Source organism: Pristis pectinata, chromosome 2 (assembly GCF_009764475.1).
Source record: "Pristis pectinata isolate sPriPec2 chromosome 2, sPriPec2.1.pri, whole genome shotgun sequence".
Lineage (NCBI taxonomy): Eukaryota > Metazoa > Chordata > Chondrichthyes > Rhinopristiformes > Pristidae > Pristis > Pristis pectinata.
In genome coordinates this window covers 106,783,419-106,803,019 of record NC_067406.1, presented here as the reverse complement: position 1 = coordinate 106,803,019, position 19,601 = coordinate 106,783,419, and the positions used below count along the sequence as shown (strand labels likewise).

The following is a 19,601-nucleotide window of genomic DNA, read 5'->3' as shown; positions in this document are numbered from 1 at the left end:
TGTCAGAAATGTAGACCCTTTAATTAATGTTTCATTGCAATTTCAGCAGGATGTGCTCTTAGTTTTTATTTATGACTGTTCAACAAAGGTTGTAAACGCCAACCAAAAGCTCCAAATTAAGTCGGCCAGGGAGGAAACATGAGGTGGACAGTTTGTGATGGCGTTAGGTGCGTGACTGATGCTAGGAAAACGTTGGATGCCCTAAGGTGAACGGTGCAGGGAAGTGCCTGAGCCAGCTTCACGGTGGGAGTGATTTCACCCGGAAATGATCTCTAGCATGCTGTAACCTGGGCTACCGCGGCTTTATGCAGGATTTGCGCATAAAAGGGTTCAAGTTTATCCCAGTGCCGCGATTTTGTTATGGGTTATATAGCTCCTACTCCAAATTTGATTGTTTCGTGATTATAAAAAAATCTTATATTTCCACCTTTCCTGGCTACTTTATTGGTCTCTCAGGCAGCGAAGATCCGGCGCTTCTGTGCACCAAATCTCTATGGTTCAGTTCCCAAGTTCAAACATGTTTGTAAGAACCCACAGTATAATTGCCAGGTCGGTGTACATGCATGCAAAGCAAAGATGAAATCTTATTAGTCATGAGAAAATCCTTTATTTCAGCTACATTTAAGTAGTTTACAGATTATGCGTGATGTTGATTTATTAATAACACTTAAGTAAAAAAATCATTCGCATTCCTCAAAGACGCAATGATGTCAGTGCAATGTTGTCAGTTTGAAACAATCCTTACTGTCGTTCCCCGCTGTCTTTCTCCGTTTATGTAGCTTGGTAAGCGTCTGGCAATTGGTTGAGCTGGAGAAGGAGAAATTCTGCTGCTGTAACTACTTTACTGCATCAGACGCTGGAAGAAGTTGTTGTTCCGATGCTTTCTCTCAACATCTGTTTCATCGAACATCACTATTCGCGAACATCATTTTTCGCCCCTCCGAAAAATGTAAAACACGCCCTGCCGGTAGTTTCATTCCCTGGCCGTTAATACATGTTAACTAACCTTGCAAAATTAACCATTTGACCTCTTTCACCCAATTAGTGATGGGCTTGTTTCAGTGACAGAGGACCCTGTCGGATTTGCACAAACTGGCAAAATTACACGATTGTAGACCAGCTTCTTCCAGACAGGCGAGCAAATGGTGAGACAATGCAAGCTCGCATGTAATCATTGAATCTTTTCAATGTGTAAAAGAGCAGACCGTGCGAAATCTGCACGATTCTCTGCGATTGTTTTATTTAAATGAGACGTTCAATGTGTGACAGGACTGTTAGAATAGAACAGCTGAAATTATTTACAGTGCAGGTTGTTTAGAACGAAAAGTGACAGTATCATCCAATCCAGCGGCGTTCCAATGTAAATAAAACGCCCCTCCCCAGCTAGAGTTCCTAACTGACGCCAGTGCTTCTCTCTCTCTCTCTTCTGCTGTGCGGTGTGGGAGCAGTTTGCTCAGTTTCTCCATTCATTCCCTGCGAATCGCTTTATACCATTTACAGAGAGGCGTGAGCCAGCGGGTGTTCACAGTTCCATATTTGCCTGTCACATTGCTGGGTGCGGGCAGATTGGAGAGCAGTGAAGGACTATGCTGGCTACCTGATCTTTGGAAACCTCTCGCCTGTCACTTTCAGTTCTGTCCATCATGTTGGGACGCCGAAAGGATGACTTCTTTAAAACCTGGCAAACTTTGTTTCTTGTTGGTTGTCCCTTGTGTCTGGATGACAAGCGGGAGACGTCCCAAGACCAGGAGGAATTTGCTGATCGCCGCAGCCTGTTTGCTTTACGCCTTCGTTGTGATGCAAGGCAATGTATTATTCCAGGTCCGGATCTTTGACTATGAGGACAATAGGGAGGCCGAGCCCGTTAGTCGGCTCCCCCGCACCCTTCGAGCCGGCGAAAGCGAGCAGGAGAAGGTTACTTTCAACCCCAACGTGGTGTACATAACACTTAGATCAAAACGGATAAAACCGGCCAACATCAGGGGAACAGTGAGACCCAAACTCAGGAAGAAGTGGAAGGCTAAACGCACACAACCTGTGCAGGACAGTGATCCCAGCCTATTCACTAGTCAGGACAATGAACCAATAGACCAAAGATTGGGGGGAACGGAGAACTCAGTACTTTTACCTCTCGCCAGGGCTAAGGTGGAACCTAGGTTGAAAAGTTCAAAAAGTACAAGGGAGAGGAAATCCAACCAAGCAGGAAATCCAAACACTGGGAGCAATATTCGGATTTACAGCGAGAGCGCTCCTTTCTGGTTCAGTAAGGAGGACATCAATGCCATGCGTTTCTTGGCCGATTCCAGTATCGCTCAGATTCACAAGGTCCCCCAAACTGGACGCCGACCTCTGTTTTTATTTGAAGGTGTCGGCGGAGATCAGCACCTACTTAACCGGCGAGAGGGCAATCCCGGTCCCCGGGACTTGTCAAAATCGGCCGGCTGCCGACAGCGGTGCGGAGTTCTCAAGAGACCAGTGGATGTCAGCGAAGTGTTTGCATTCCATCTGGACCGCATCTTGGGGTTGAACAGGAGTCTGCCCGCTGTGGCCAGAAGGGTTCATTTTGTTAAAGGTGAGCACCAGGTTACTTTAGGCTGCTTTAGACGGTGGCTCCAGTCTAGATAACCTTGACGTGGAGCGGAAACCCATCGCTGCAGTTGGAGAGTCCTGGCTGAAGTTTCCAATAGGACACTCGCAGGCGGCCGGGGATGGCGCGCTTGCTCAGAGCAATCACATTTCAAACCTTGACTTTTGTGACAGAGTCCCCTTTGTTGGAATATTTTGTTAACTTCTCCGGGATGCTTCTTACAGCCTTTAAGGCCGTTGACAAGGTCCCACAAGGAAGGCTGGTCCAGAAAGTTAGAATACATGGGATCCAGGGTGAGATAGCAAATTAGCAACACAATTGGCTGGGTGTTGGTGGAGGGTTGCTTTTTAAATTGGACACCTGTAACCAGTGGGGTGCCACAGGGATTGGTCCTGGGTCTTCCATTGTTCGTCATATAAAAATGATTTGGAAGAGCATGTGGGTGACATAGATTTATAGTTATACAGAACTGAACTTCGGCCCGACTGGTCATGTCGACCAAGATGCCTATCTATGCTGATCCCATTTTATCTAAAATAATCCCATCTGTGCCCCTGAAATGTCTTTCTTCTTCCTTAGCTGTGGCTTCCCCTCTACTGTAGTGGACAGAGCCCTTGACCACATTTCACCTATTTCCCACACCTCTGCTCTCACTCCTTCTTCTGGACAGAATAAGAACAAAGTTGCCTTTACCTTCAACCCCACCTGCCTCTGCATGCAACAAATCATCCTTTGCAATTTCTGCCAGCTCCAACAAGGTTCCGCCACCAAACACGTGTTCCTCTCCCTCCACTTTCAGCATTTCATAGGGATCCTCTGTGACTCCCTGGTACAACTCTTTTATCCCTGCCTTCCACTCTCTATCATGTGGCACTTTTCCGTGCAATCCCAGGAGGTGCCACATCTGAGCCCTTCACCTTTTTCCTTCCCACCATCCAGGGACCCAAACAGTTTTTCCAGGTGAAGTAGTGATTAATCTGCAGCATGATTAGCAAATTTGCAGATGACATCAAACTTAGCGGTATAGTGGACAGTTGTCTGAGGTTACAACAGGATCTCAATCAACTGGGAAAGTGGGCAAGGGAATGGCTGATAGAATTAACTTAGACAAGTGTGAGAAGATGCATTTTGAGAAGTCATACTAGGCCAGGACATACACAGTGAATGGCAGGGCCCTGAGGAGTGTTATTGGACAGCAAGACCTTGGGATTCAAGTGCATAGTTCCTTGAAAGTAGTGGCACAAGTAGACTAAGTGGTGAAGAAGGTGTACGGTATGCTTGCCTTCATTGGCAAAGGCATTGAGTAAAGGAGTTGGGATGACCTGCTATAGTTGTACAAATCATTGGTTAGGAAGCACTTGGAGCATTGTGTGCAGTTCTGGTTGCCACGCTATAGGAAGAATGTGATTAAGCTAGAGAGGATGCAGAAAAGATTCACAGTAATGTTGCCTGGACTGGAGGGCTTGAGTTATAAAGAGAGATTAGATAGGCTGGGACTAGTTTCTCTAGAACGAAGGAGGCCGAGGGGTGACTTTATAGTGGTTTACAAAAATAATGAGGGGTATGGATAGGATAGTCACAATTTTTTCCCCAGGGTATGGAATTCAAAAACTAGAGGGCATAGGTTTAAGGTGAGAAGGGAATGAATTAAAGCGAATCTGAGGTTTTTCACACAGAGGATGGTGATTATTTGGAACTAGCTGCCAGAGGAGGTAGTAGAGGCAGTGCAATTACAACAGTTAAAACACATTTGGACAGGAACATGGGTGGGAAAGATTGAGAGGGATGTGGGCCAAATGCAGACGACTGAGATTAGCATAGATAGACATCTTGATTGGCATGGATGAATTGGGCCAAAAGGCCTGTTTCCATGCTGTATAACTGTATAATCTATGACAGCCCCGATTCCATATATAAACCACAGCTTTGGCAGCAGGGATGGTTTTGCATTAATAATAAATGTAAATGTGTCCTTATTTCTGAGATTAAAAGAAACAGAAAGCACTCAGCAGGTCAGGCAGCTGCAGAAGGAGAAAAAGAGTTAATATTTCTGGTCAAAGACTTCACAGTTATGGCTTTGTTCATAATGTAGAAGGAGATTGGACCTGATATCTTAAATTTGTTTCTCTTTCCACAGATGCTGCCCGACTTGTTGAGTGTTTCCAGTATTTTCTGTTTTTACTTCAGATTTCTAGTATTGGGATTTGATTAGGAAAAAGCTCACGGAATGCAGACTTGCATGCTTCCAGCTGTGGTATTTTTTATTAAATTAAGAAAATGGGTGAAAACATCTGAATTCTCAGCATTTAAAATAAGAGCTTAACTTTAGAAGCTACTTAAAGACTTCCTGAAAAGGATGTGAAGCAGCTTCTCCAATTACAACTTCAATCATTTGATAATTTGGAGTTAGTTTACAGTTATTTATCAAGGACCAGAATAATGTTGAAGGGGTGGTGACGGCAACTTTTGTTTGTTTCCTGCTGACCAGTTATTCTGAGCAATGATGTAGATACCACCAGACACTCAAGGACACAATCCTGCTGAGGAAAGGAGCAAAGAACAAATCAATCTAGGTGATTTGAGAGGGGATAAATAACATACACAGAACATTTTAAAAGTAGATTCCTGCTGAGTAAAGAAGGTAGATTATCATGGAAAGACTAATAAATATCTTAAAGAATTAGGGAAATAGTTCAAGTTTATTGTCATGGGTGTATATGGTATAAATGCCATGAAAATTAGATTTTTACAGCAGCAGAACAGTAAATTACAGACATGACAAACATAAATTACATAAGCTTAAATTAACATAAATTATTCATAACTTTCATTACAAAATAAATTAAAAATAAACATAATGACATTAGTGCAAGTTGAGGGAAATATATTCCAAGATAGATTTAGGGTTTTTCAAGTCCGTTCAGGAGCTTGATGGCAGTGGGGAAGAAGCCATTGTTGGACTTTGAGGCGTGGGTCTTCAGGCTCCTGTACCTCCTGCCTGATGGCAGCAATGAAAAGAGGGCATGGCCTGGATAGTGGAGGTCCTTAATGATGGATGTCACCTTCCTGACACATCACCTCTTGTAGATGTCCTCGATGGTGGAGAGAGCTGTTCCCGTGATGGAACCGGCTGAGTCCACCACTCTCTGTAGCCTCTTGCATTCCTGTGCATTGGAGTTTCCATACCAGATGGTGATGCAACCAGTCAGAATGCTGAACATCTGTAGAAGTTTGTCAGAGTTTTTAATGACATGCCAAATCTCCTTAAACTTCTAAGTAGAGAAACTGGCTCACCTTCTTCATGGTTGCATCTATGTGCTGGGCCCAGGATAGATCCACTGAGATGTTGACACGACCCAACCGACTGACCTATCTCACTCCTGTATGCCTCCTCATCACCCTCCATGATTCTGCCAACAACAGTGAATTTGTAGGTGGCTTTGGAGCTATGCTTAGCCACACTTTCGCAGGTATAGAGAAAGTAGAGCAGGAGGCTAAGCATGTAGCCCTGAGGTGCACCTGCATTGAGGAGAAGATGAGGTTTCTGATCCATACTGATTGTGGTCTCTCAGTGAGGAAGTTGAGGATTCAGTTGCGGAGGGAGGTACAGAGGCCCAGGTCTTTGAAAAAATACCCAAAAGTTGAAATGTTAAAAGATCTGAAGAGATAATGAACAATTTCAGCTAAAAAAAAGAGATTTGGGATTAAAAAGTGGGATTTTAAGGGATAAAGTATAAAATATAAGGAGTGGTTAACATATTTCACCGTAAACAATAGGTGTGATAGTTCCTAGCAAGCTACTAAATATATTGTTGACAACAGGTATGGGTTTAAAGTTATGTGGAATCAGCTAGTTTGACTTCTACTGCTGGCTGTCATTTTCCTGGCTGTATAGAAATTTGCACATGAGTAGTTTTGTATATGAAACTCTATTTATCATCTCAATTCCAATAAATCACTGTTACGAATTAAAATTTACCTCTTGATTAAGATTAAAAATAGCATGTAAATTACTGCATAGGCACATTAATGCTTAATTTTGTATTTGTTCCAATTTTACTGCAACTTATGCAAAAACCACTGTGATGTGAACTGTTTATCCAGCCCAGACTCCTAAATTAAAATTAGAAGATTTTGCATCCATCTGTATACTACATGTGCTTAAAGTGGAGCCAAGCGTGACTTTTAAAGAGAATTTGAAGACAAACGTTGGCCAGGATCAAAATAGGCATTCTGAACCTGGACTTCTTTTTAACATTTACAGCAAAATAGGTTCAGATATAAATAATACTGAGACAAATATGGATAAAAATGTTCAGTTATGCAAATCTGAAAAAATATATTGGACACAACCAGGATTACCTTGGCTAATATGATATTAGACTTCAATAGAGAAACAAGAAATTCTGCAGATGCTGGAATCTGGAGCAATACACAAAAAATGTGCTGGAGGAACTCAGCAGGTTTTAAGAACTGACTTTAAGAACTGCTACAAACATATTTTTGGCAATTATAGGACCATGAACGTGATTTAATAGATTGGTCAAGAAAATAGATAAATTATATTTTCCAGTTGCAAAATGGGAAACTAAGGATCAAATATGGCAGATCTATGTGCATGTAAATCTTATGTTGGAAGTTTTTGATTAAAAATATAATTGGGATGCTTAGTAGGCATCAAACTATAGAGAACACTCATTCTTTTATGAGCCTATTTTGTTTTTTTGCCATGAAATAGATCTGCCCAGGCAATCGATTCTTTTATATGATAAACCCACTTAGTAGGTTAACATATCAACACTTAGCAAGGCCCCTTAGGAATGTCATTTAAAGAGCTCACCTCTCATGCAGGTTAGTTGCTGGCTTGTTCCGCGTGGCTGCCAGTCATTTTCTGGGCCTTATTTTGGCCATTCTCTACAGTCCACTGCTGACTGTGAGTGCTCTGGGAATATCTTGCTGCTGATGCTAGATTGTTGACCCACCATGGAAATATTTACTTCAGTCATGGTTGCTTTAGCCTTGGAGCTGGCACATGACCATGGGAATGAAGGGAAATGCATGGAGGCAGAACTGTGCAGGAAGACCAGCCCTGTCATTATGGCGGCTTTCTTTGAGGTCAGGGGTGTGCGCCTATCGTTATTGCTGACCGCAAAATCAGGGTCAATGGATATCATTTAAATCTAAAGTAAATTTTGAAGTGTTAATGGTACAAAACATATTATAACTTGGCAAAGTGGAAGTTGATTCATTGATCACCATGTCTAAATAGTGTGAGATGGCAATAAACCAGAGATCATGTTGACATTGAACAGTGCCCTGACCGAGATGCACTTGGAGAATGGAGTATAGCTCAGGCCACTGAAACACAAAGCAGAAATCTATGCCTTGAAGTTAACTCAAAGAAATAAAAGCAATTTGAATTTATATAGCATGTTTTTGATGTACATTCTATCGTAAAGCAATAAGAACATGAAAGGCTGGAAATACTCAGTAGGTCTGTCGTTAGGTAAGTGAATCACTGATCTTTTTATCATAACTGGAAAGAATTAGAGATATGTTGGTCGCAAAATTTGGTTCCACGGTGATCACTGATGATGGTGTATGTGATGCTCGCACATTCCAGAGGGATGCAGAATTGGCAGCGTGATGCTAATCTTAATGCAATACTGTTTTGAAACCAATACTGCCAATTTAGATCTCATCAATGCAGCTAACACTGAAATTTAACTGGCTACAGAACCCATTTTTAGCAGAAACCTCCCCACAGACTGTCACCTATAGATAATATCAATTATTTGCATTTTTGTTGAGAAAATTGTTTGAGTTAAGCATTTGTCATTTCTGGCCCATGTTCCTGTTTTTGAAGTCAACTGACGTGACAAAAAGAAAAAAAAATGTGAGTCTTCATTTTAAGCCTTCAGAAGAATCTAGCTGTTTTGGTCACCATTCCCTCTCGAGTGTAACATGATAAGGAGAGGGAATGCAGAGGAAGAAGAAGACGTGAGGAGTAAGGTCACCTTCTGGAAGGTGGTGCAGAAGTAGTGAGAGAAGGAGCCATAACTGGAGGCTGTACCCAGCAGTTCTCTTGGGTACATCTGAATGAAGAGCAATGCCTGGGACAATTCTACTTCAGCTCAACGTTCCTAACAGCTGTACCACATGCTGCAGCCATGACGGGAAGAATGGAGAAAGGGCTAGACTTGTGTTGCCAGCAGCTGTTAAGTGCCAAGTTTTACGGTCTGGGTCCTTGCAATCTGGAACAGGGCAGATCTGCAATATTTCACAGTGTGTAGTGCACTGTTTCATTTGGGAGGTTACATGTGTTTCCTGCTGAATGTGAGTGCAATTCACCTCCTTTCTTGGCAGTAGGCAGCAGGAGCAGATGGTTTTCTGAGGGGATCCCAATGAGGGTGGGTGATAAGTCACCATTCATGAGTTCTAATTTGAGTTGCAAACACAAGGGATTTTACTCCCTGAACATTGCTACTGTATGTTAAGGCATTCTGCTGCACAATGACTAGTATCCAAGAAGCAGTTATGATATTCCCATTCTGTATTAGTCTACTGGGACCATATTTGAATTCTCATAGCAAACCAAAAGTTGATAACTGTGGAACAAGGGTCATCCCACTTATCACCACCAGAGCACAAGTAATGAACTCAAGTACAATGTGCAGACAGTGGAAACAATGATGCCACTTGAAACCTAATAGAGGAGGCACTACTATACTCAAGCAATGCTTCTGTTGGCTGGACCATTCTAGAGAACTCTTGTAGTAAGCAAAAGTGTAGATCTGAAGATTCTTAGTGGTCTCTTGTACGCTGCACAATTCTTCCATCAACTCTGAAGCAGGAGGAGGAGGAGGAAACAGAGGAAAGCAAAAAAGGAGGAAAAGGATTGAGAAGGGTTGAAGTGAAATACAAGGCTGAACATACTGTAAGTGAGCTTATGTGAACATGTGCATTCGTGGGTTACCCGAAGAGATAATTTCCGAAGGTGGGCCTCAGTTTTGACCTACTCTGTTTGCGTACTCTGTGAAATGGAAGAGTATTAATCTTGTTTTCACTCCTTCATATTATCCAGTTTCAAATGGAGCAGGTGACTGGAGTGTCAGAATAGCTGCAGAAATTCTCAAGATAAAAGTGTTTCAGGCATACTCAAAATTCAGCACAAAACATCACCTAGCCTGTTTCAGAACACTACCACATGCACACTACCACAAAGTATACAATTGCAGAACTCTTGATGAAGAAAAGATTAAAAGTATGTTTGAGCCACGTTCAACCAAATTTATCTTCTAGAGTTGGCATTAGCAGAAAAATGCAGTTTCAATTAAACCAACTGTGTTTGTGTTGTTAGCCCATAGAGCAAGTTGACCTCATACAAGTGGGTGCTAGGACCTCAACAGAGGTTTGTGGAACCAAGAAGTATTTGGTTGAAGTTGGTGGCAGAATCCGAACTGTTCATGCAAATCAAATAATCTTCACTAGAAATGTACCCAGTCAGGATGACAAACCCCATGATCATAAAGTTGCATCCAAATTGGATCCAGTGTAAAGGATGTGCCAAATCCAAACAAGTCTGTCAAAGAAACAGGATTTTACTGGAATTCAAATCCAGAAGCAAATGCTGACAGAAGCAAACAGTCCAAAGTTGATTCAATATCAAACCTTGTGAAAAGAACAGGAAAACTCTGAAAACTAGTTGCTAGTTCTTGTAGTTGTTCATTAACTTTCTAGATTGAGGTGTTATATGTATTTCACTTTTGCTTTAAGACAGAGGGGTGGAATGTGTAATATATCCTTAAGTATGAAACAAGCTGTTCTCTGTATCTGTCTGTATATATTGTGCTTGTCTTGGGCAGCAGAGTCTTATGGTGTGTCTGCTTCTCAAGTAGTGTAATAGTTTCAGTTATTCAGTTTGCAGCAAGAGTTTAAAGATTAAGTATGTAAGTAGTTTGTGTGCTATCCTCCAAATAAACCGCTACTCTTTGGATACAGATTTGCCATGCTTCAATGCATTCTGAAGTCAATACACTGGTGAAAGGTTCTGACTTTCAGTACAAAGGACTGCAAATGGAATATCAGGATGGCCGTCAGCAGCCTGGCCTTAGGTGGCACCATCTTGTCATGTGCAACCTCAGCCTCAGCTGACTATCTGACAGAAAACAGCAATAACGCTGATAGAGTGGTAATAGTGAGATCAAACATGCTGGCAAACTGAGAGAGCTTCATGCTCCATGGATCTACTGCCATTTATACTGAATGTTGGCTCAGCAGTCTGGCAGTTTGTGGAGGAAAGAATGTAGGTGCTGTGAAATGCTCAAACTCCTTTGAAAACTGGTACTCAGAACAATGATAGCTGTGATAGTAGACTGAATTTCCTTTGCAGCATTCATTGAATGGCTTCCGTACATGCTGAATTGAAATCCGAGACAATGGATGTTTGAGCAAAGAAGTGTTCAGTCACCACTATAATGCTGAAAAAGATGACCTCTGTGCCAACCTTTAGTTCTGGACTCCTTCATGTTCATTCATATTTCCTGTATGTTTTCTGGCAGGTCTACTAATGTACCAAGTATTTTTTATTATATACTCACTAGCCTTCTCCTGTTAGCAGCCCTGCCAAAGTTCTTATTTCAGTCACCTGTGGCATAATCACTTCTTTGTATCACTTCAGTGCTCCTAGGGTGTGCCGTCTCTACATTATCATTGGGTTTCAAGAGAAGCTTTTGTCTTCATAACTGTGAGGTAAAAATATGTACACAGTTGCCAAGCAGAACGCTTTACTAGTAGTTGGCCAGAACCATCTTATGACAATTGCCTATAGTCTTTGAATATGTGAGCTGAATTATGGAGATTTTCTACAAAAATGTTCCTTAATACACTATTTCCTGTTGGTTACTCTAAGTTGGTCAAGTTAATCAATTTACTAATTGATTAACACCCATATAGCAAGTCTCTAGGTACGCAGAGCAGATGGTGTTTAAAGTAAATCAAGAGTAAAGATCATGAAGGAAGTATAATATATGACTAATAGTTTAACTGTAAAATAATAGTCTTTTCTGATAAATCTCAAACCAAAAAGTTAGAACATCTAGAATTGTCTGTCCTGACACAGACAACAACTCCAAGTTCCTCCTCCTAACAAATCTTTGAAATGGCATGGCAAATAGTTGATGACAAATGCTACTTTAAAGCAGAGCAGAAGAGAAGGACAGAGGTTTCAACTAATAACTTCCAAAAATTATCAGGAGGTTCCTTCTCACGCAAACTCATAACAAATATCTGAACAGAGAGACAGAGATGAAAATTCTGGAAGTATTTTAAAGACAACAGATGGGAAGATGGAATGGTTAATATAATGTAATTTTTGGTGGATGTGTCAAGGTGGGTTGAATCGCTTTCCTCATCCACAGAAAAGTGGCCTTAACAGCTGACAATATAAGTTTCATGTGAAGAACCACTAATCCTGATCCTCCACATTGATGCAAGAATGATATATGTTATGAAGCAGGATTACAGAAAACCTATGGCATGAAGAGTGATTATAGCATATGACTGACATTTACATTGTATGTCCAATGGGAATCTATGTAACTGGTTCATTATGAGAGAAGCTGACAACTCAAGCTTTTGCCATTTCTTGCTACAATCACACATAGAGGAGGCGCTGACTTGCCTTAAATTGTCAGACTTGCAATTGCAGAATGGTAAATGCACAAAAAATCAGTCCATGCACAAAACTGCAACCTGCAGACATAAAACTATTAGAAAAATTACATCGATTTGGGATTTTTTCTACCCTTTTAAGCTTCATCGCAGTGTGCTGTGGACTCCATCTTTTCCTTGAGTACATGTGTTCCAAAAGATCATGCCAACATAAAGGACCCATTGGGGTGGTCACAAAGTGGCTTGGTTGGGCGGTATACATTGTGCCTCACATGTCGAAATGATATTGGCTCAGAATTTACAGTCAACATTGAATTACTAAAGCTTGCCACTTGCCTATGTTAGTGCCAAGAGTTTGCATTAATCTTTTGGAGACCTGAGTTCAAATCCCACCATGGTAGCTGTGAAAGTTATAGTAACTAATCTGAGATTTAAAAAAAAGATGAGCTGTTTTTAGTAAAAACCACAAAACTACTGGATTGTTGGAAACACTCATTTGGGTCAATTATAGTTCTACAGGGGAGGAAATCTGCTGTCCTTACCTGGACTGGCCCTTTTGTAACTCCAGACCCATGACAATGTGGTTGACTTTGAAATTACTTAGCAAGCCACTCTGTTCAGGGCAATTAGGGATGGGCAATAAAGACTGGCTTTGCCAGTGATGCCTACATCCCCAAAAATGAATTAAAAAACACACACATCCCTTCCACATATCTCCTGAGCCCAACTTGCTACAATTGGTCAGAAATTATTCAGGCTCAGAGGAACAGGAAGTAGAACTATTATGGGTGGAGACAGGAAGGGGACTATGGATGTTTAGCCATTGATTATGTTCATGGTTGTGAATAATAGAGTTTTCAACACTAAAGGGAACCAGAGGATATGGTGATTAAGTGGGAAGGTGGACTTCAGGTGTCAGCTCAGCCATGATGTTATTGAATAGCAGAGTGGGCTTGAGGGTTCATGTGACCCCCTCCTACTGCTATGTCTTTTATTCTTAAGTAAATATGAATGAATGACTCGTAGGCTTCTTAACCATTGCCATACCAATGGAAAGTATATTAACTGAGAAATAATAATAGCTTGTAACATAGTAAATACAATAATCATAGGAAACTAATTTTTATATAGCCTGATCAAATTAAGTCGGCAAACTAGTCCAGAGGAAGAGTTTATGGAATGTATTCAAGACAGTTTCCTAGAACATTAAATAGTGGATATCTTGGACAAAGGCAAGTTTAATTCCTGACTTTTGTTATGGAACAAGGTTAATTAGTAATCTCATGATAAAAGATCCTCTGGGAATTGAGTTTGATAGTGATTTCGATAAGTCTGAAACTAGAGCCTTAAACCTAAATAATCTCAATTATATAGGTAAGAGGGGCAAGATAACTGGGATGTATTGGGAGATTAGATTAATAGGTATGGTGATAGATGAGCAATTTAAAGAAATATTTTAAAATTCTCAACAAAGTTACATCGGAGAAATAAAATCTTCCTGGGATTGATGTTGCACTCATGGCAAACAAAAGAACTTCTGTTTAGTATTAGACAAAAGAGAATGGACGTAATTTTGCAAAAGTGTATTAAGCCTCAGGAATAATTTTTTAAGCAAGACAGAATATAATGAAAACAATGATTAAAGGGAAAAACTGAATATGAGGCAAAACTACCAAGAAAAAAAACGCAGATGGAAGCAGCTTCTACATGTATGTAAAAGGGAAAAGATTAATGAAAGTAAGCATGGGTTCCTTAATAGCTGAGATAGGAAAAATTGTGATAACAATTAAGGAAGTGGCTGAGACATTAAACAAACATTTTATTTATGTCTACAGTAGAGGAGCCAAAAACCATTCTAGATATAGCAGAGAACCAACCAGCAAGCTAATCAGAATGAGAAACTTAAAGTAATTAACACAAATGAAGAAAAAGCATTAGAAGAAATGGAAACAGAATCCCATGGGCTTGATAGCCTGCATCCTAAGGTTCTCAAAGGATTGACTCAGATAAACTGGAAGCATAGATTGTAGATGCATTGGTTGTGATGTACCACTGTTCCCTAAATTCTGGAACAGTCCCAACAGATTAGACAACTACACTGGAATTCAAGAAGGAGGCGCAGAGAAAAGACAGAACTACTGGCCAGTTAGCCAATCAGTTGTTGGTAAAATGGTGTCCAATTTTAAGGTAATGGTAACAGGGCACTTAGAAAAGCAGCATGATTTCAGTTGGAGTTTAGGATGAATTTTATCACTCAGTAATAAATCTTTGGAATCCTCTACCACTGAGGATTGTGGATCTTCAGTTGTTGAGTATATTCAAAGTTGAGGGCCATTGATTTTTGGAATCCAGGCAAATCAAGGGAAAGAGGAAACAGGCAGGAAGATTTTGAGGTAAGATCAACTATGATCTTTTCATATGCATTATCATTCACCTGCCTCTATTTTTTATATTCTTATGTTCTCCGGTTATCATATCTCATCTTCATTTTGAGGAATGGTCGCTGACCTGAAACATTGAATGGTTTCTCCTTCTATAGATGCTGCTTGATTGGCTGAGTTCTTCCAGCATTTCTGTTTTTGTTTCAGAATCCAGCATATGCAGTTTTATTTGTTCTCCATCTTCATTACGTTTCCTGTTATCCAAGAAATGCAAATCTTCTGCCTTCCTTATAGTCCATCTCCTCACAGCAAGATAACATGTCATCACTATCTAATCGCTTGTATTAAATTCCAAAGATCGCCTTATTTCAACCATAGGATTTGATGAAAAATGACAAGGAGAAAGAGGCTAGGTATGAAGGGATCAACTATTAACCCTGCAAAATATTTGTTTTACTGAATTTGCTTGGACGTTCTGATTCAGTGTCTTGGCAACATTGATTGTAAATCAGGAACAAACAAAGAAATTACCACGACTCTTTCTGTAGCACACTACATTTCACAAAACTTATTGTAAACATTCATCTGCAATATGATGTGTGTATGAACATGCCTGTGTTGTCAAATTGCTGTTCATATTAAAATTATATTCTGAGGTGTGGAATGGCTTTTGAAAAATGCAAAAATTCTGAATGGCATTACTACTCTAGGCCATGCAATCATTGCACTCTCCAAGGCTGACTGGGTTCAGTTCAGTATGCCTTATTCAATTGTAACCTGGTCCTCTGGGTGAGGTTGAACAGATGTTACATTGTTCATCCTGTGATGGCAACTTCAAATTCATTTTGAATCAATAATTGCCCCAAATAAGGGATGGAAAAGAGATGGAGTTCACAGTATGAGACTGGAGCAGGGCCACAGAATGTGCGTATTTTTTCTTCGGAACATTTGGAAAGTTGATGTTTGATTGCTAATCAGTTTTCTAATTGTGAGGGTAACATGCCTCCATTTAGTTTAGCTCACATTTTTAGTCGAAGAGCTTCTGGAGCAGATCAAAAACCCATCTTGGTTCACTGGCTGGGCAGCAGTGGACCAAGTTGCTGCCTATCACTGTTACCCTCTCATTACCTGTTTCACATTCTTCCTGTGTTTTTCCATTGCTGCATTTACCCACAGACCTAATGACCATGTATCATACTGGGGTGCACATTGCCACCGGGACTTAGCAGAAGATTACAGGCTCTCAGTGTTCTCCTCATGATTTTGTCTGGAATAGGTTCAAACAAGTAATGGCAATAGCAGTGTCGGATTCTGAGAGGTTACTTGCCGTCTTCACTGGATGGCCCTCTGTCCTGTATAATTGCAAAGACTGTGTGACTACTAATGCTGCTCTTGATTAAAGTATCTGAGTTAATTACATAAGCATGCCATCTTTCTCTTGGTTCAACCATGAGTTGCTATCTTGGAACTCCCTAAATATTCAGTCTGGTTGGATTACTGGAGAATCCAAATCTCAAAAACTGACCCTGTGAAGGAAACACATATAATGTTTCCTCCCAGAAATCTAGTTGACAAAAGTAGACATTTGAGAATCAAATTTCTTTTTATTGTAAAAAAATGTTATGTTAAACATACTTATTGACAGCTTCTTGAAACTTTTGACCCAAACTCCTTTTCCATGTTTAACAGAAAATAACTTACTGTTTTCGGTAACTTACAATAAAGGCAATATGCCACCTATCAGGACTTTTTCCAGTAATAAAATATACAAAAAGTTGGCAATGAGGATGGAGATCACAGAGGTTAAATTGGATAATCTGCAAAAACGGATTACAATTATGCCACATTTGTTTGATGTAATATAAGCAAAGCAGTATCTTCATTCTGTATGGTCATCAGCATGATTTCTGTGTACAGGCAATGCCAGTGATAGTGTGCAATGCTGCCACATTGCCGTAGAGGACCAGAATCAATGCTTCCTTCCACTAATTACAACTAGCCTGAAGTGTTAAAGAGGAAAATGTGTTGTGGCTGCTGGATTTACAGACTTCACTCAGGGTCGTGCCATGTAACAAAGAAGGATGATTGACCAGTGAAGGGAGGGATTCTGTGGTTTTCCGATACAGAATCAAGGTCTTAGAACATAGAACAGTACAGCACAGAACAGGCCCTTCGGCTCACAATGTTGTGCCGATATAGCTAATCCCTCCAACCTACAGAACGTCCATATCCCTCTATTTTCCTCTCATTCATGTGCCCATCTATGTCCCTCTTAAAAGCCCCCAATGAATTTGCCTCCACCACCCTATCAGGTGACGCATTCCAGGCATCCACCACTCTCTGAGTAAAAAACATACCCCTCATGCCTTGATGGAAACTATTGCAATGAGGAGAGACGCCATGGTATTGCAGAAGCTCAAGGAATCTTCCAGATGCACAGAGAAAGGACATTCTGTGCAGACAGTCACAGAGATCAATGACAAGAGTCTAGTCTGAAGAACCAAGATGGATTGGTCTTGCATGCATGGCTATGACTAATGACTGCATCTTCAGATATCATATATATGAACTGTACTACCAGCCTCAGGCCCTGTTGAAGTCACCACACCCCCATCAGACAACAAATTGCAATCTTTTATCAGTCAGGATTCGTACACCATATTCATTTTTAATAGCACCCTGACCCATTTAGCCTTGTGTCCAGATCTCACATCTTACACACATCATGAACTATTCAACCATGGCAATCAAATTACCCAAAAATATTATGTGACAATCATTGTCACACTTCCCTCTCATTTGCAGTAGAACATTATGCATAATGAGAGACATCAGCACCTGAACCAGAGGGGAGGAGGCGCAATCGTACGTCATAAATCTGATAGAGGAGATGGTGCTGTGAATAATAGAAAGGGACATGCACAGGCTGTAGGTAGCAGTCGGCCTGAAACCATAGAAGGCAACTGCATCCTAATGCCCTCTGCACACCTCATCACTGCTCAGACTACATTTTCTTCTGATTTACAAGCTACTGATGGTGTAACCAATGCATTTAATGGCTTCCACCAGTTTCCTCACCACATCTTTATATTTGTGGCTCAGTTTTCTTGGATACCAAAGAAGGTAATAACCCCAGCACTGCCTGGGAAGAGCTTGCCTCATACGAAGGTTTATTGCCGTAATCACCTTTAAAGGCACTGACGATGCAGACTTTGCTCTGACCGAACGTTAGAGTAGTGCCTGCAGCGGATTTTACTGACAATCTTTTGAGTTAAATTACACATCACACATATTGCTCTCCATTATGTGTCTGGAAAGAGAAGTGCTCCCTCAACACCCTGGAGTATTTTGCTCTTCAGCTGGAAGTCTCTCTCTCTCTCTCTCTCTCTTTCTTGCTCCTTTACTGCAGTTTACCCTCTATTATGTTTTCTGTTCTCCTTCTCCATCATGCTGCACACCAAGGGAAATGTCTACTGATGGATTGAGGTCTGGCAACATCCAGTTCATACAGAGATAAGAGATCGGATATCTTTATTAGTCACATGTACATCGAAACACACAGTGAAATGCATCTTTTGCATAGAGTGTTCTGGGGGCAGAACTGCAAGTGTCGCTACGCTTCCGGCGCCAACGTAGCATGCCCACGACTTCCTAACCCGTACATCTTTGGAATGTGGGAGCAAACCGGAGCACCCGGAAAAAACACATGCAGACACAGGGAGAATGTACAAACTCCTTACAGACAGCAGCTGGAATTGAACCCAGGTCGCTGGCGCTGTAATAGTGTCACACTAACATTAATGTCAGGACAAAGTCCTTAGGATCTGGTGCATACTCACACTGAATGAACACCAATTTCTGTTGCCTTTTGCAACTTAAAGCAAATATAGAAAGTACTAAAAACTGTATAAAATTGTAGCATCAGCCAGAAGAAATCAACCAACAATTTTTCCCTAGAAGTTGATAGGAAGACTGACCATGGATATCAACCACATGGATGTGCACTCATATTCAAAACTGAGATTCCCTAAGTTAAAGCAATCCACCCATTGGGAGTAACTTTCCTACAGGGCAGTTTGACTGATGTAGCAGGTCACATTGGACTTCTGCTGCTATCTTGCTGTTATCACATTTTCCTGGCTCAAAGGTTATTTTCTAGCAGAGTGGATTCTCAGTGGGATTCAGGCTATAAAGAGGGAGCCAGCTGCTGCAAAAAAGCAGTAGCTGATGAAGGAAGGTCTATAGTAAGTCTGCTGGGGTAGGGATATGGCCTCCTTTGCACATTGCCCTTCATTTTCCTGTCTTAATGCAGGCTAATAACAGAAGGACATCCAACTTCTTTGTCTCTCGGCAACATCATTGATTTAGTGTACAATAAACACAACACAATCTCTTTTCATTATGTTTTGAATTTGTACAACTTCTGTGATTTTCAGCGAATTATTTCCAGTGCTTGGAACAGGCATTGGAGATCTGTTGGGCGAGACCTGATCTTGGTAGCATCCATTTCAGTGGTTTAGTAGCACTGTATTGGAAAATGCATTGTGTGTGAGTAATAAACTTCTGTAGAAATATTTGGAGCATGCAGTGCTAATTTGCAACTCAATATTCCAACTAATACTCTCCCTTAAAGTTGCACAACTGAGCATTTATTAAATAGCAGGAAGTAAACTCCTCCAACGCTATTTAAGTCTTTAAATGAACATGCACAAACAGAAAATGTCACATAGACTTCTCTATTACATCTATAGGGCATAAAAGTAAGTCAAAATTCCTGGCTAGATCTTCCTTTCTACTCAGCAATTATGTACACAATACATACTTGCCCTATGGGTAATAAGATGATATAAGCAAAGATACAAGCAACTTAATTAGGTCCCTTCATAAGAAAAGAAATATCAGAAATACATTGGACATACAGTAGTCTTCTTCCATATTCTCCTTCTCACATGGTAGTTTAC

The 19,601-nt window shown here is 40.8% G+C and overlaps 1 protein-coding gene across 2 annotated transcripts in view; it reads left to right on the top strand.

Moving 5' to 3' along the window:
- The first annotated feature begins 647 nt into the window (after nt 1-647).
- The window catches only part of gask1b (golgi associated kinase 1B), a 54,244-nt gene continuing 35,290 nt past the window's right edge, over nt 648-19,601 (top strand). For both annotated transcript variants that reach the window (XM_052010545.1, XM_052010546.1), the window contains exon 1: nt 648-2,572. In XM_052010545.1, coding sequence (XP_051866505.1) covers nt 1,663-2,572 — 910 coding nt within the window. In that variant the 5' untranslated portion in view covers nt 648-1,662. The remainder of the gene's footprint in view (nt 2,573-19,601) is intronic.